The sequence below is a fragment of the Mizuhopecten yessoensis genome, unplaced genomic scaffold (genome assembly GCF_002113885.1).
Source record: "Mizuhopecten yessoensis strain PY_sf001 unplaced genomic scaffold, ASM211388v2 scaffold716161, whole genome shotgun sequence".
NCBI lineage: Eukaryota > Metazoa > Mollusca > Bivalvia > Pectinida > Pectinidae > Mizuhopecten > Mizuhopecten yessoensis.
The window spans coordinates 141,932-161,054 of NW_018479978.1; the positions used below are offsets into that span (position 1 = coordinate 141,932).

The 19,123-nt window shown below is 34.1% G+C and overlaps 1 protein-coding gene across 5 annotated transcripts in view; it reads left to right on the forward strand.

Annotated features, from left to right (window-relative positions):
* Positions 1-1,709: 1,709 nt before the first annotated feature.
* The window catches only part of LOC110441896 (coiled-coil domain-containing protein 9-like), a 33,290-nt gene continuing 15,876 nt past the window's right edge, over positions 1,710-19,123 (forward strand). For 3 of the 5 annotated variants that reach the window (XM_021485204.1, XM_021485205.1, XM_021485206.1), the window contains exons 1-7: positions 1,710-1,781; positions 7,211-7,315; positions 7,954-8,073; positions 8,581-8,652; positions 9,011-9,133; positions 11,981-12,643; positions 18,285-18,461. In XM_021485204.1, the coding sequence (XP_021340879.1) occupies positions 7,304-7,315; positions 7,954-8,073; positions 8,581-8,652; positions 9,011-9,133; positions 11,981-12,643; positions 18,285-18,461 (1,167 nt within the window). In that variant the 5' untranslated portion in view covers positions 1,710-1,781; positions 7,211-7,303. The remainder of the gene's footprint in view (positions 1,782-7,210; positions 7,316-7,953; positions 8,074-8,580; positions 8,653-9,010; positions 9,134-11,980; positions 12,644-18,284; positions 18,462-19,123) is intronic. The other 2 variants (XM_021485207.1, XM_021485208.1) reach the window with 2 other exon arrangements.

A 19,123-nucleotide genomic window follows, 5' to 3' on the forward strand; every position in this document is an offset into this window, starting at 1 on the left:
AGTAAGATTTTATGGTTTTAAAGAAATAAAAGAGGTTGAATGAATATACTCAAATGTATCTTGTGGTTGAATATGTACATTTCAGTTTAGTTTAAATTTTAACTTTCAACTTAAATCGATTTCAAGACATACAGTGCTAATAGGTAACCAAAACAGGTGTCATGACCATGGAAATTCATCATCTTTGTTTGAATCAACAGTTACATCACTAGATCTACAGGGATAGGAGACTTAGAGATGAGTTAGGGACGTATATGCAGTGGAAGGTAAGGGTGAGTTAGAGTACAAGTCTTAAGTGCTGGATGACCAAATATTATTTGATCTTGTACTCTATATGTAGAACCATAAACAGCCATTCTCAAAACTAAAATTATTACATTTAATTATAGTTTACATGTAAAAATAATATCATAATTTGAAGATGACAAATGCAAGGACATTGACCTTTTCACTGTCTTCAATAAAATATTGCCCGACCTCCTTTACTGTTTACCTAATTGTTTAACTCGGTAGATATTTATAGAATGACTGAGAGCCGTAAATTGTTTACCATGCTTTAACAACAAACTTTGCAGACAAACTTTGAACACCATACAAATTAAATGAAAACAAAGTGAGCAGAAGTTTTTAAAGCTTGACTCCCTAGTGAGCATTTGACCTAAACAGGATATGTCACATTATTATTTTTTTATATTATTCCCGACAAGTGATTGGCCAGGAGTGCATCACGTGTCCACCGATAAAAACCGATATTGACTTGGAGCGCATGATTTTTGTTGAAGGACGACTGGGGGGGGAGGTGTTCTAAAAATAGAATTATGATGTGTCTCCAAACAATGCACCATTCCACTTTCGAAGCTTTTTTGTTGTGTTTTTCTTTCAGATTGCTTACATTACTGTTTTGTAAAATAATAAAACAATTGTAGCCTTTAACTTCGGTCAATACCTGGATTTATCGACCCAAGAAAAGAAATATTGACCTCGGACTGCGTCTTCGGTTAATATATCTTTTCTCGGGTCGATAAATCCAGGTAATGACCTCAGCCAAATGCTATAATTGAATATTATGTGAAATTCATATAGCACAAATCTGCAAACTTTCAGCTCAGAAAGTTCAACGAGTATTTACTTAGAGTTAAATCTGGGCAGCTGATGTTTGACCTTTGATCTCTTGCTGCGACCTAATAACCTCATGAGAATCAACATGTGTGCAATATTTTGCTCATTTTTCTGATGTGTATGGAGTATTGTTAGATTATTTAAGGGTTTAGATAATATTTTGCTTTGACATATTCCAGGGGTGCAGAGAGTGTCATAAACTCCTGGAATATCGAAGTCATGCCTGGGTGATAATGATCAACCCAGTTAAGTTCCGTGTAACACTAATTAAGATACAATGCAGCTTTTTTCCTTTCTTTGACCAAAATGAGCTTTATTTTCCAAAAAAGACTGTAAGATATATTCAGTTTTCAAAACTGAATCCCTGAAAAAAAATGATTATTTGCCCTTTGCTTTTAATTTTGCAATCACCAATATTGCCATAACAGTTTAAAGAAATGATATAGAACATTTAATTCATTTATTCATTATTGTAATTATGATCAAAGTCATTATGTATTAGTGTATATATTGGAAAAACTAGAAAACCCAAAATGCAAGAATTTCATATTTGAATTTACCGCGCAAATACAAAGATAACTTTATTTGGTATAGCAAGAACTCTTCTGCGTTGAAGGCAAGGAGTGCTCTGGCTGTCAGACGAGAATGGCAGGATAACTTTCGTGAGTATAAAAACTACCTCCAAACTGCTGATTAAGTTCGCAAAAGACAATGCTATCGTGTTTTCGAACAATTTTGATAAAGGATTATCCTGCTAAAGTCATATGTTCTTCTAAAAATGGCCACAAAGTCTTGCCAAACAACTTCACTTTTCCTTTCGCCCTCGTTGCAGGGGTTCCGGCAGGAGATCTGACAGGCGTACAGAAAATCCATGTGTACTGCCTATAACAGTTATATCAGTGGCGTATTGAAATTTTTATCTGAGAATTCATGATTCACTTGGTTCTATTTTCAGTCTGAATGAGCATATTTGTGATATACTAAAAGTCACCAGAAAAACGTGTGATTTCTGAATATGAAAACACTTGAATGTAATTATAATTAACGGTAGATTGATTTCACTGTTACATGATGCATGTAACGTCATCTTTATCATTCCCTGGTATCAGTTCATTCAAGGGGTGTAATGGGAAATATAACGGCTGCACTGCATCTTAGGATCTACTCATTTCAACAAATGAATACAAAAAACGCATGCCATGAATATGTTGTAAACAGAATACTGACATAATCAGAAATTAACATGTCAGCTTGATCAAGATTAAATTAATACAATTTAGCATTAACAAAAGTTACAAATGAATGGAAAGATTGACTTGCTAAATAGTGAAAACAATAATAAATTGATATATGAAAGAAAAAAAATAGCAAAAATATTTTCAAAAGTCTGGAACAGACTTAAATCTTAATCAATCATTCACATAAAAAACAATATATTGCCGATTGCTATATTTAATTTGGGTATGTGGCAATTAAATAAAATTGGTAATACTGAACTAAAGTAAGAAAAGAAGTTACAATTTAATATACCAGAACCTTAGCAAATACATTTAAACTATGTGATCTGCATAAGACATTTTATCAGACCATTATAATTATTTGCATTATCAGTGCATAATTTTGATATATAAGATGGATGGATCTGATATGATAAGATATATCACATGTGCATTACATCTTAGGTTAAACCTAAAATTACTGAAGTTGACAGTACATGTATATCAGTTAGTTTAGTAATATTTTGATTTGTTACTCTTCTTAATATAATTTTATATTTGTAAATAACTTCGGAAAATGAAATATTTGTGTACATATATATGAAGGTTAGGTGTTGAAACAGAAATAAAAATACATGAAAACAAACATTATTTTCTATCAGGACAATTGATGTTTGTTCCCAGATATGTATATCTAGTGTTTTGTACACAGATGTGTCTTACAAGTTACATGACTGATAAGGGTGGGTTAAACAAAGTATCAAGTTACTACATATAGAGGGAAGGAGTTTGTGCTGGTTACATTTATATAGTAATCAGCAGTGTACATTGTAAGCTGGAGAAGTTGACAAGAAGCTTGTGAACAGTTATGACCTGAGGCTGGTATATACTACCTGTGTATTGGATCGTCACGCCAGACTAGTTACCCCCTTGTCATCTCTGGTGTATTAGCATTCTATACATACCTGGCCCTACCTTTGGCTGCTTACCAACCATTATCTCTTCACCTGTGTAAATTATCAGGTCCTGATATTGACATTCTTAAGGAAAATAGTTGACATGCTTCATTTGTTATCTGTAAGATATATCTGTAAATTTGGTCAAAAGGAATTCCATTTAGCTGATTTGATTTTGGTTTCCTTATTTGAAAGATTTATGATTCTCATACAGATGATATACGTACAGTTATAAACTGACGAAATAAAATCTGTCAGATAAGGGACTAGATTTGACAAATAACCTGGCACCGGTGACAAACATGTTAGTGATGTATGTCTCATGCAAGACATTGCTGATCTGATTGATTATATTATGTTTAATAGCTACAGGTGTATATAACGAGGAGAAAATGATATACAATAAAAGTTCTCATTGAAAAAAATTGAAAGTTCTAAATAAATTATAATTAAGCGATGTTATTTCATTAACAATTAATATGGTTTTGTAACAATAACCTTGGATATGTTGGTAGGAGTAATAACCAATTTAGGATACATGTCTTCATTTTTACTTTAAACACGAAAAGTCTTTAAAAGGTTAATTATTATTAAAATACTTTTTACACTAGAAGGACATGTAGAGGAAATAGCACTTGCATATCAGTTAAAACCTTGGAAATATGTGTGTATTTACACATAACTTGACTAATTTGTAGCTTCACTCCATTTGAAATATCTGTATCCACATGCTCTGATGTTGACATGGAGGAAGATAAGAAAACATTATCTAGATTCTTAAAGAGAAATATTTTAGGCAGACTAATAAAGACAGGATACACATAGATATAGGTTAAGGTAGTACAGTAATTATAAGGTTAATATATATATACAGACTTGTAGTAGCTAGTATAATATATAAGTACATGTACACATCTATATAGCTATACTGAAGCTGCTTAGACTATAGTTGCTCCAGTAAAAGTGGTTTGTTCAATGTATACATATTGATCAGGTATTTCATGGTCTACAATATCGTTATAAAGGAACAACATATGTCTGAAGCAAATTTTGAAATTAAAAATGGTTTTAAGGGGGATCAAAGCATAAACATTTGATTTAGAGAACATTAGATAACCATGTTTAGGTCACCTGAGCTTTGCTTTCCGTCCGTCGTCGTGCATTTTTTTATTTTTTCAACTTCTTCTCAAGAACCACTGGATGGAATTTTTTCAGACTCAGAGGTACTACAATCAATTTCTATACATGGATGGAAAGATCATCAGGGGCTTTGTTTAAATTGTAAATTTCAGGACCCTGAGCCATCCATTCTCCCTTGGGGAGGGGGTAAAGTTTACTAGAGTTTATATAGGGAAATAACACTTTTGGGATCCATTTTCAGCAGAAAATGATTCAAACTTGGTCAGACTGATCTTTGGTAGATGAGGATAATACATTGTGAATTTGGGATTCCTGCCCCATTCCCAGGGGCTAGGGCAGGGCCCCAAAGGGAAAATTTACCAACATTTTAAAATTCTTATCCTTTGATGACATGACCAGTATTGTATTTCACTTAGTTTACATGCTGATTTCCACATCGAATCTCCCAATAAAATTGAGCTACCAGTACCTATGACATTACTCAGGTGACCGCGAAGGCCCTTGGGCCTCTTTGTTTTACCTAAATAGGGGGCACATGCAATGTTTGGCTTATGACAAACGCAATTTTTTTTTCGCCTATTAGGCACAGTGTATTAATAAGCTACCACGCTGTCCGTCTGTCCGTTGGCATCGTATGAAGATTTGCATATCATGAAAGTTGGACCCAGTTTTTTTCAAGAGTTATTTTACCTTTGAATCTTACATTTTTCTGATGAGCACAACTAGTCCCACGGTTTTTAACGTAGTCTATACGTAATGAATCTTTGTATATGTTGCAGATATCATATGAAGCTTTGCATATGTCATAATTATGTGATACAATCAGGAGCTAACTTCAATTTCTGCAAAAGATGTGGCCCTTTAACCTAAATCAAATAGTGAATTGTTCTTGTGATCACACTAGGGTATCAGTTTTCAACAGAATGTTGTGAAATTTTGTATGTGTCACTGTTATCATTGAACTTTTCCATGTCATAAGAGTGCAGGGATCCTGAATCAACTTATACAAGAGTTATGGCCATTTTAAACTCAAATATTTCTCATGTGATGAATGCAATTTTTTTTTGGCCTTACAAGACCTTACATTCATCTCCGTTTTCATTGAAGCGGAATAAGTGTCATATAGATGTTTTACAAACATTTTCTAGTCATATATTTCAATGGGCCAGTTCCTGTAAATGTGTATGGCCTGGCCCCTGGCCTTCATATTTCCCGATTACTATACAGGCATATATACTATAGTAGCTAAGTAAGATGTAGATAGTATGGTAAAGAACCTGTGTACCTGTAGATACAGATATACAGCCTTTATATGTTGGCTGGTTGACAAGATCATGTGGATCAGAGAGGAAATTCATTTCCATGCTATAAAAGTCAAATCGTGAATTATTCATTCTAAGCATAACGATCATTGAATATAAAAGTGTTAGAACTGTTCGATTTTGGTGTAATAAAAACACATCTGGTGTGATTACTGTTGTTTACTGACCTACCTAGCACCTATGTACACTACTACAGTAAAATAAATCAGTTCAGTCAGTGAGCTGAAAGGTAGCTATAGTAGCTGCTGTACACATGCACCTGTAAATAGTTAGACAGTGAAAGGCACATAGCTAAGGTGAAGTGAATCACTTCTCAATTAAAGATACATTTTAGGTATATCATGTACATTGTAAATTAAGCAAATTGCATGTACATTTGATTATACGACAGCAACTTTAAACCTTTACCTGTCATTTTAACTAACATTTATAACATTATCATTCATCAGTGACAGAAGAAATGTAATGGAATTTTAGTTTAGATGTTTTGTTAACTTACAACATATGTATTAAATTTGTAGCAAACAAAATTTGAAGTCATTAAAATATTTAAAAAAACCTGTGAAGTGCAGTTAATAGGATATTAATGCTACTCATGTAACAAAACAATTAACATGTGTATAAATATAAATGTGTTGATAAAGATCAGTTAGATTGTTTTCATGCATGTTTATGATACAATTATACATGTGTGTTGCAACACTGTACTACATGCATGTTTATGATACAATTATACATGTGTGCTGCAAAACTGTACTACACGCATGTTATGTGTATAGTGTACATCAGAACTGTACACAAATTGTAGAAAAGTACATGCTTTCTCAGTGTCAGTTATTTACAATTTAGGTTTTGTGAATCACAGACATTGGAGAGAAGATGATCATGTGTTTTGAAATGTGAAATGTCTGGTATTATTTATACCAGCTGGTAAAACGAAAGGTGATATGATGCCATATGCTCAAAGATGATGAGGGAGTTTTTAGATAGCTGTAGAGTTATAGCTGGCTTTTGCTGTCTGCACATGTATAGCTAGGATGTGTGTGTTTATCTGTCTGGGTGTGGGGAGTGAATCACACAGACTGCCATATAACAGCTACCAGCTGATGTACTACCAGGTTAACAGCGCCTCTACTACATATACACAGCACTACTTTAGACCTCGCTACACACTTACTCTCAATATACGCACAGCCCTTCTCGCATAGCAAAAACATAACTAGATAATTAAAATACTAATGTTGATATATACAGTGGGAAACACTGCATGTCAAAATATGTACTATATGACAACATGTACAATGATTATGACTATTTTTGCAAAATAAATAACATAATTTTACCAGTACTATTTAATTATTTGAATTTGAGCAAAAAAGCAAGGCAATACAGGTACTACTATATATGTCAAATATAATAATTATTAACTTATATATTTTCTTTCTTTCTTTTTCAGGATTTTAGGGGCAACACGTAAAGTCCACCAAAGTAAACTAAATGGCCATCTGTTAAATATTCCCTGTCTGTTTTCCTCAATACGCAAGTCAACATGACTACCCAGGTAAGAATTATTTCCTATAATGTAAACTTTAAAATGTCAGGCCAGGTAAGGAAACTTTTTTCTAAACGTATACTTTTTTTAGGGACTATTATAATTTAATTATTTGACCTTAATGTTTGGGATTCATTAGTGAATGATCAACATATCTAAGATAGTAATTAAGTCACTGACTAGATGCTGGAATATGTATGATGAAGGAGGACATCAGGTATCTGTAGGCCAAATGGAGACAAATCCCTAGTGGTAGTCTTCTAAGGTTCATATATACTATATATTGTCTTAGGGGTCATTGCCTATACCACATATCATTTTGGTTCACAGTGACTTTATACCTGATATAACATTGATTCTACAGATAAAATTCAAAAATATTATAGAAAAATGTCTGGGGTGTAGCGGTACAAATTCAACTTGTTTTTGCCAAAATTCACATTAATAATGTCATTCAATAAACATCATAAGTGACATCATATTAGGGATTTTTCACAACATTAGCTAGCTTTCTAATGTTAGAAGAAGGAAAACTTAGCTTATTGCATATAAAAGATATTGATGTTCAACTGCATAATGGAACTCACCTTTCTGTTAATTGTACACAAAGATAAAGTTGATATTCATTCAAGTTTTGATTTTAACAGATTTCTGCAAACCAGGAGCTCTTCCTTGACATCCTCACCAAAGAGGAAAAGGAGGCTTTGCTCAGCAAAAAAATGGAAGAGATCCGCAGAAAAAACGACCAAATCCGCAAACGTCATGAGGTAAATAACTAAAATGTAAAGCTTCATAAAGAAAATACCAGGGAAATTTGTAGCTGTAAAATATTTTTCGTGTTAACCATGTTTTTGGATGAAAATTAATCCGGTTAACAGCTGTTACATGTGTAGATATATCTACATGTATTTGGAGGTAAGATGAAAAATTGATAAACAGTTGCCTTGGTTTAACCAATGTCATGGCTTGAAAATTACAGGAAATCAGTCATAAAAAGGAAAATTTCATGGAACAATAAAGGAAACCTGAAACAGGATATTTGAAAATAAAAAGATAAAAAGGGAACGTGAAGCACTCAGTAAACTAAAAATACAGTAAGAAGAACATGAAACTGGAAAATGTTAAAGGAACAATAGACGAAACATGAAAGGGGTAATTCTAAGGAACTAACAATATTTTAATTTGTGTCTTATTACTTCTTTTTCGTGGACTTTGTAGTAATAAAACATCAACACAAGTATATGTGTGCTAATTGGAAATACTGTTTGTTACAGGAAATAGAAGCAGATAAACGTGGAAGTAGCCCAGTCAAAAACAGGCAGGCCTCACCCACAAAGGAACAAAAGGTACAACTGTTTAAGTGGTCATATGAGCTACCACTGTGAGAATACAAACTTTATAATACTTTGCAGTAATTTCATGCTGATTTTATATTTAAAGTGATTCTGCAATGTTGATTTTGTGTTTTTCAAGGATTTGAGAAGTAACATTTTGGTTTTAATGTCGAGACTTATGTGAAATGTAAGCCCTATCACTGCACTTGACGAGGAAGGGTTAATCACAATTTTTTGTAACATTTTAACAAGAATGCTATAGTTTTCAGTTTGAATGTTAAATGTAGAGATTAAAAAATGAGAAATGGCATATTTCTGAGTGTGTAATACACTGAAGTGGACATCAGATTTTGTTTGCTGTTTCACACAGGCCATTCCTGTTGAGACTGTTGTGAGAGACGAGAACAGGAGACTGGAAGCTCCACGAACTCCTAAATCTGCTGGCCGAGGGAAACAGATAGATAAAAATAGGAAAGACAAGCCAAAAGCACAAGTAGGTCATCCCCCCTCAAGTCTGAGTTGTAGCTTTACTGTGTAACTTCCTTTACCATATATGTAATTATGATACATATTGAGGGATTATGTAGTAGTGTATTTATTTTTCCAAGAAATATGCAGGTAGAAGTTAAGCATTGACTGTTGATTATTGCAAGAATTTATTATGTCAAATAAATTGGAAACATTTGCCATATTTCTTAGTTTAGTGGTAAAAAAATGTTTGTATGTACTTCAGTATTCCTTGCTGCTCGTACAGACCTGGAGTTGTAATTCTTGCTGTCAGTTCATTGTTAGTTATAAAGTTTTGACTGTCCTTTAGTTGTGTTTTAGGATATTAATGGAAATCTCACAACCAGTATGTGCATGTTCATTAGTGTCTCATTTACAGTCCCCCATTTCTCTTGAGATGCATGCTTTCTAGAAACTCTTGTAGTAAATACACTATGTGTAACTAAACAATATATGGTAATTCCTCAAGTAATGGTAACTAGGTAGCCTGGTTAATCTTAGTGATTATACCAGGATGTCATTGTTTCTCTTAATGATACATGCATGTATGACTTTCTAATTCTTAATAATGATAATGGAGCAACTCTTTTTATTAACTTTTGATAATAGAAATTGTGTGGTCTAGAAACTCCCAGTAATGATAATGGATGCCCAGTAATTCTAGCTAATAGAAATTGGTGGCCTAGTAACTATTACTGGTAGTAATGGTAATTGATTGCCCAGTAATTCATATATAATTCCTAGTTATGATACCAGAGTGGCTTTTAGTAGCACCTAGTAGTTGTAATTAAGCCTGATGACTCCTAATACATCTTATGGTATTTGGGTGGCATTATGAAAACCAAGTGCTAGGTAATGGTAACTAGGTGGCATTGTAAACCCTAGTAACAGTAACTAGGTGGCATTGTAAACCCTAGTAATGGTAACTAGGTGGCATTGTAAACCCTAGTAATGGTAACTAGGTGGCATATTAACTCATGGAAAGTGTAACTATGTGGCATAGTGGCTCCTAGTAACCGTGGCCAGATGGCTTAGTAATTCCTGGAAACAATTGCCAGGTAGCTTAATAACTCCTAGTAATAGTACTGTAACTAGGTGACCTAGTAATGATATCTATGTGTCTTTTATTTTTAGTATAACTGTGCCGTTAAATAATTCCTGGCAATGGTACCTACATGACATAAGTTGGTTTAAGGTCACCTGATCCACAGACACATGGGACCTATTGCCATCCTCCCTTATCTGTCGTCCCGCATTAACATTTTTGTTAAAATCAAGCATGGTCATCAGGGGAAACAATTTAAAGACCTAGTTTAAACTAATTCTACTGAGACAATTTTACTGCAACTGAATATGAATAATCAACTATTGGTCACTTTCTGGATCGGTCCATATTAAAAAAAGATTGCAACCTAGCCATCTTGAAAACCAGTGCTGAATTAAAATCGAGCTCAATGGGACCAATGATAAATAAGTTGGTTTTTTTTTTTGTTTTGTTTTTTTAATCTTTTGCTGTGATTTTTAAAACTGAATGATATTTTTTGAGTCAGTTAAATAATGGAGCATCCTAAGTCTATATGGTTGCCATAGTGGCCATTTTGAAAACAATATGGACTTATTGTTTGTTGGAATTTGTTAGATAGCATTAGTACCTTATACTTCCTTATCAAGAGTAGATCAGTCCAATATTTTGTATTAATTGGTGTTTTCTGAATTGCAGTATCTCGGCTAAGCATTAAGGCCACTTTGTCTCTTGTTTCCTGTTCTAATTAAATATTCCATTCTTTCAAATCTGACACACCTACCTTAGACAGATCTGTTTCAGTATGAATTTAAAATCCAAATTATTCTTATTTTTCCCTTTTAGTTTTAATTAACAATTTATTTTTCTGAAACTTTGTAATGGTGCATGTAGATTCTTCCTACTAAATTTTGTTAGAAATGCTTGTTTTTAAATTAATGTACTAGTAGTTTAGTTTTCATAATGTACAGCTCTGAACAGTTTACAGATACAATTCGTCACTAAAACATGCATGTCATCATGGAATATACATTGATACAGAATCAGAAGATTTGACATTTTTGCAAATTTTGTTTTAAATCTAATAATATGCTGTGGTAGAATAAAAAGAAATTGTAAAAACCTTCTGCAGGAAAACTCCTGGTTGATTTAAACATTGTTTATTGTCATGTTATGAGGTAAACACATAATTTGAGGACAAATAGTAATGCTGCATAATCTTCTTGCTGTAGCTCTGATCAGTTAAATGTATATGTTTTTGTATGTAAATTTATCTGTCATAGCCATAGAGTTAATACATGTATACATGTAGCTGCACATGTATGTTTATTTATTTGTTAGTTTTAGTAAGAAAGTATTTTGAATGACCAGTCATTGTGAAATATGGTGGCTGTTAAAGAAAATATTGGTGGATAGCATATATGTCAATTCATATTCAGGATTGGCCAAAGTAATTTGATCTGATTTTGAAAAATCAATATCCAAAAGAAATTCACTTGACCTGGGAGTTTTTGAAAGTTAAGGGAGGTAACTCCAATTATTTCTTTACAGTATAAAGCCATCCAATATCTGTCAAGTTTTGCATATTCTAATCCTTGTTTGAGAGTTAGTATTTGCTAAAATCATCTTCATCAATATTTTATAGAAAAACGAAGTACTTGTACCGCCGAAAAAAATATTTGATGATAATGGAAAAATGTATTGTGTAGTGAACTGGAATGTTATGTGCTATCCAAACCCTATTTGAACCTTAACCTTCCCTGGAGTTACTGACCTGATTTTGCATGCCATTGTTGTGCTTTCTTGGTGCAGGGCAGGCGTGCACGTGCTATGCGTGCGTTACCTAACAATGAGGGTGAGAGCCATGACGATGTGTCTCTGGTTGAGGCCTGGAACAGTGCAGTCCACAGAGACACCGACAAGCCCTATATCCATGGCTTTCATAACAATGGTTTTCAGAGACCCCTGTCTGCAGACTTCCACGACTTCAATCGGCAGCCTTATCGCCAGAACAATTGGGAAAATGGCAACAAGTCCGGGTCGCCAGATGTTCAGGATTACCAAAGGCATAACCGTCAAGGATCCGCAAGGGACAGGGACCATAATGTTCAGCGCAGACACAGCTTTCGGGAAAACCAGAATCAGAGGTCTTACTACAAACAGTCGTCAAGGGAGTCTGATCAAGACCGGGAGCTTCCTAGGTACAACAAGCAGTCGTCTAGGGAGTCTGACCCAGATAGGGAACTTCCTAGGTACAACAAGCAGTCGTCTAGGGAGTCTGACCCAGATAGGGAGCTTCCTAGATACAACAAGCAGTCATCTAGGGAGTCTGACCCAGATAGGGAACAGAGGTCATACAACCGGGATAACAACCGGGACAAGCGAGTTCAGTTTCAGGACTCCGAGTATGAGCCTCGTCGTAAACGTACGCATGGTGGTGCTAGCTCTCCTCCTCACAAGGAACCCTCTGCTAATGTGAGTGTAAACCTTTGCTTTTGTTTATATCTCTGTGCTTTTTACCTTCGTTTTTTTGTAAGATACTTTTTTTTTCCATTTTGTTTGTCCAGATCACCATTCCTGAAGACAATTTAATGAAATCATTTATGGATGTATGTATCATCACTAGACCGTAAATCCCTCACAGTTGTAGGAGCTAACTCGAAGTAGAATCGAAGGTCAAGGTAGCAGTGTACAGTAGAGGGTTGTGGCCATGGGTGATATTTTTGTTAAATGGCTAACCCCTGTATAATGATATGTAAAAAAATTATAAAAATAAAACTGTACTAAAATTGGTATAAGCATGATGAAGTGGGCTATGTGAGCTTCACATTTGTAAAAAAGAAAGAATTCTTTGGTTCGAGAATAAAATTTTGGCCATAATACGAAAGGGTGCGTACACATGAAAAGCTAGCTTTACAGGAGGTAAAATTTTGACAACAGCACACGACGCAAAATTGCAAAAAATCAAGTTTTACAATTTTACTGGGACCCAGATAATTCTGNACTTAATTCAGCATACAGATGAAATAAGCAAAGTCTGTAATGTCAATAGATTTTATTTCCATAATTACAGCTGAAGAAAATCTTTTTTTTCTAGCGAAATATGTTAAATGAACAATTTCTGAGGGTCACTGTCAATTCTAGGCGAGGAAAGTAAATAACGGTTGCTATGGTGGCACTTGTCTGATTTCTCAGAATATCTTACATTTCTGTGCTGTTCATCGGTTACGGGAAGTGTGTCTGTTGCTAGTTTGTTGTTGAGATGGGTTTCCTAGTGTTCAATATTTTGATATCAGTGATCCTCGATGATGTCATAGATGCCCATTGATGACGTCATAGTTATGATGACATCACAGTTACTATGACGTCATCAAACAAGACAGTAACATCATAGTATCACTGTACTGTTTGTTTTCTACATGCACATGATCTCAAGGCATCATATTTCACCCAAAAAGAAATTTTATTCATGAAAACTACAAACCTATTCAAGTTTTCATTTTTCAGATTACCTCCCTTTGTTGGTAGTTTGAGAGCAGAATTGGTAAATACACTTTTCAGGAGAATTCATATTACTCGGTCACTATTAAAGTGAGAAAGGAAACGGATACATCATTGTGTTCATTGTCGCATTTTCCAGACATTTAAAAGGTTTTGATTAAATTTTGGGGAAAAAAAAGTGATGTATAAGGTAGCAGAGTACAGTAGAGGGTTGTGGCCATGGGTGATATTTTTGTTAAATGGCTAACCCCTGTATAATGATATGTAAAAAAAATATAAAAATAAAACTGTACTAAAATTGGTATAAGCATGATGAAGTGGGCTATGTGAGCTTCACATTTGTAAAAAAGAAAGAAGATTTCTTTGGTTCGAGAATAAAATTTTGGCCATAATACGAAAGGGTGCGTACACATGAAAAGCTAGCTTTACAGGAGGTAAAATTTTGACAACAGCACACGACGCAAAATTGCAAAAAATCAAGTTCTACAATTTTACTGCGACCCAGATAATTCTGCAACCAGGTAGGTAATCTTTAATTTCAGACAGAGCTTAGGAAAAAAATTACTACTTGCGGGGGTCAAATTTTGGGTTAAAAATAGCATTTTTTGGCATTTTTTGGTAATTTTTGATGTGGTAACCATGGTTTTCACACAAGTGACATACATAGAAAAAAGAGGTTTATACACTTCTCAGTGCTTTATATGTATTGTAAATGTAATGCAGTTTACAAATATATATACATGTATACATGTGTTGTGTAGGGTAAAACCGCTGTGTTTACATTTCCTCGACATGTGCCTTGTTTATCAGAGTCGGGCCATTTCTACTGTATTCTGCTACCATATACACATAGAACTTGATTTTTTCTGAAAAAATCCCTTTTTATGCTTGATTCAGCTTCACTTTCATTCATTAATACTTAAAACTACTCAAAAACGCCAAAAAACCCGTTACATAGATAGGTCTATATATAGGTCATTAGCCTGTTACCTGTGGATGTATAAAGAGAGGTAACTCGCGCTTTCACAGGCACTTGTGAAATTCTGCAATTCATCACATATGTGTCAATTATGTTATTGGTAAAGTTGATACCAAACATCAAATAGTTCACAGGCTATCTCCTGATGCATTCATACTAGATTTCAGTCTGTTTCACTCAGTTCAGCACCCGGTAGCCATGGTTACTAATACATAAAGTTGTATTTATTGAAAATGGGTAAAAATGGGTAAAATATCTGTTTTCATTTTAATTACACTATTTTAGATGTTTTTTTCCACTTGATTCAGCATACAGATGAAATAAGCAAAGTCAGTAATGTCAATAAATTTTATTTCCATAATTACAGCTGAAGAAAATCTTTTTTTTCTAGCGAAATATGTTAAATGAACAATTTCTGAGGGTCACTGTCAATTCTAGGCGAGGAAAGTAAATAACGGTTGCTATGGTGGCACTTGTCTGATTTCTCAGAATATCTTACATTTCTGTGCTGTTCATCGGTTACGGGAAGTGTGTCTGTTGCTAGTTTGTTGTTGAGATGGGTTTCCTAGTGTTCAATATTTTGATATCAGTGATCCTCGATGATGTCATAGATGCCCATTGATGACGTCATAGTTATGATGACATCACAGTTACTATGACGTCATCAAACAAGACAGTAACATCATAGTATCACTGTACTGTTTGTTTTCTACATGCACATGATCTCAAGGCATCATATTTCACCCAAAAAGAAATTTTATTCATGAAAACTACAAACCTATTCAAGTTTTCATTTTTCAGATTACCTCCCTTTGTTGGTAGTTTGAGAGCAGAATTGGTAAATACACTTTTCAGGAGAATTCATATTACTCGGTCACTATTAAAGTGAGAAAGGAAACGGATACATCATTGTGTTCATTGTCGCATTTTCCAGACATTTAAAAGGTTTTGATTAAATTTTGGGGAAAAAAAAGTGATGTATAAGGTAGCAGAGTACAGTAGAGGGTTGTGGCCATGGGTGATATTTTTGTTAAATGGCTAACCCCTGTATAATGATATGTAAAAAAAATATAAAAATAAAACTGTACTAAAATTGGTATAAGCATGATGAAGTGGGCTATGTGAGCTTCACATTTGTAAAAAAGAAAGAAGATTTCTTTGGTTCGAGAATAAAATTTTGGCCATAATACGAAAGGGTGCGTACACATGAAAAGCTAGCTTTACAGGAGGTAAAATTTTGACAACAGCACACGACGCAAAATTGCAAAAAATCAAGTTTTACAATTTTACTGGGACCCAGATAATTCTGCAACCAGGTAGGTAATCTTAATTTCAGACAGAGCTTAGGAAAAAAAATACTAGTTGCGGGCGTCAAATTTTGGGTTAAAAATAGCATTTTTTGGCATCTTTTGGTAATTTTTGATGTGGTAACCATGGTTTTCACACAAGTGACATACATAGAAAAAAGAGGGTTATACACTTCTCAGTGCTTTATATGTATTGTAAATGTAATGCAGTTTACAAATATATATACATGTATACATGTGTTGTGTAGGGTAAATCCGCTGTGTTTACATTTCCTCGACATGTGCCTTGTTTATCAGAGTCGGGCCATTTCTACTGTATTCTGCTACCCAAAGTCACCATCAGAGGTCAGATGTTGACTAAGTAGCACTAACTAGTGTTGTCACAGATGTGTATGTATTATCAGTATCACTATAGATTTGCAGTTCAATGCACTTACTTCTGGACAGCTTGATGAATGTTTCAAGAATTTTTGTACTAACTAAGCCTTATTATACATTCATAAATTACAGGATCCTTGTTTTTAAGATAATGATCAGGATTTCACTTACTTGTATTCTGAGTCTTAATTACTACACTAAAAGGAATATTCTTTAAATCATGGTCGAAATAACACAAATTAGAAAGTAAAAAATTCAAGGTTACTTATTGATGTTTTTTTTAACAAAGTCATTGTCTGGGTCAAAAGAATTAAAATTCAAAGATTGAGTTTGATAATCTTAACAGGCTGTTTGATGTAAATCATATGTATATGCATATGTGATATTTAGGTACTGATTAATGTAATGTCTGGCTGTGAACTAGACCAATTGCAAATGTCTATGTTTTCTTCCTTCCTCATTTGAATGATGATACTTTCTTACATTTTCATTTAGTGTGTTTTATATTTTCACGTTTATAGTCTTCATTATGATTTTGTCTCTAAATAACGACAATTGTAGAATGTGACTTAATATGCATCTGGTTTTTAAGTCAAATGGCTTTCTTATCATGAAAACACTGTTCTATGTGTTCTGATTTTAAAAAACCGCTTTTACCCGATACCCACCTCCACATACTATATGAATATAACGTTCATTGGTTATGATGGCAGTTTTCTATAAGCCATTGGTATCACAGGGCACCTGTTCATGGAAGTAGCCCGTGTATACATGATACTTATGCTGATCAAGTTTTAAAGATTTTATTTACATTGTTCATTAGACTTAATGTTGAGGAAAGGATAACCAAAAGAATTCTCATTAAATATAAATATTTCTGTAATAACAACATCAGGATGCATGTCAATTTTGAATTGTGAACAGGCCCATGCATGGCTTATTCTCCTGCTGTTTGACTGGTATATTTTGTACCCATGGATTGCATTTTGAATAATTGTATACATGTTCTGATGATCAATTAGCTTTCAAAATACATTAAGCTTTACTTCTAATCGGTTACAAGGACCTCACATATTAATTGAATACTAAAACTGATCTGTGTCATTGTTTTGTTTATCACTGTCAGATGAAGGAACTTCAACCAAGAACTTTTTTTAAATAATGATTGTACTTGTTCATATGTGATAAAACCATAGCCTCTTTAATTAAGGATTGTGAAAAAGTCAAGGTAATTTGGACCTATTTTCAAAAGTCAAAGGTCAAGGCCTCTGAAGTGAAATCATACAAGGGGTATATGTATGATAAAATTAATAGAAATAGTTTGAGATAATTTTGATTCAGTTTGCATGAAAAAACCCATGAATCATAATATTTAACATTTGAGTACAAGTAACATGTAATACATACATGTACACAATTTACAATATTGTGAACTTTTCCCTATTAATTTACATATGCAGTACCATTAGCATGGTTAGTGATTTACAAAACAAAATACTGTACATAAATTTTGATTAAACTCCACCCAATTTCACAATCAAACTTCAGAAAATGAAAACACACTCCTCAATGTCTGCGTTTACCTGTACATCCACAGGTATACAGCCACAAAAATATACTGTATGCTAATAATGTGTTATTACTTATGTAGTATATACATGTCACACATGTTTTTGTGTGTCCAACATCTGTATATTGGCAGATCTAGATCTTGCAATATCCAAGACCAGTTGGAAATTCAAGATCGAAATGACAACCCAATTACTTTCATAGTTATGGATTTTTAAAACAATATTTTTTTGATAGTTTTAATCTAATAAACTGTTTTATTTTTATGACCGGTCTTTATTTCTCCTTTTTTTTGTTTCATTTGAAGTAAATGCCAGTAAATATTTGTCCTCATGTGTAACAGATTAAACATTGCATGGTTGGGTTGTATCTTGTGTTATAGGGACCGCCCCCTGATCCTGCCTATAGCTTCCTGACTGACCGAACCCGAGAATGGGCTAACACAGTCGCAGAGAGGAACCAAGAGCAAAGCAACAATTACACGAGGCATCCAAAAAACTTTGGTGGCACTGATTTCACAAATGTGAAAAACAAAATGAAAGTGGTAAAGGAACGCCAGGTAATAAATTGATCAGAATGATTTGCTAAGGAAATTATTTGAAGATTTCAGATGGGTGATAACAGTCTCCTGTTCTTGGATTGTGGTTGGAGAAGGTCGGACATACATGTAGTAGTCTGGATAATGACCTTGATCATGTCCGACATACAGGGTACGAATGCCTCGGCCCATGACATATTTGTTTCTTTGATTAGCTGTCACATAGAAACAGTTATTAGCTCACCTGCCCGAAGGGCAAGTGAGCTTATGTTATGGTGCGGCGTCCGTCGTCCGTCTGTCCAGCGTCAACTTTTTACTTTAAACAACTTCTTCTCAATAACCAAAAGGCCCAGGGTACTGATATTAGGCCTGTAGCATGCTGGGATGAAGGGCTACCAAGTTTGTTCAACTGATTGACCTTGACCAATTTCAAGGTCACTGGGGTCAGATGTCTTAAAATCTTCAAACAACTTCTTCTCAATAACCAAAAGGCCCAGGGTACTTATATTGGGCCTGTAGCATACTGGGATGAAGGGCTATCAAGTTTGTTCAAATGAATGACCTTGACCCACATTCAAGGTCAATGGGATCAGATGTCTTAAAATCTTAAAACAACTTCTTCTCAATAACCAAAAGGCCAAGGGTACTTATATAGGGCCTGTAGCATGCTGGGATGAAGGGCT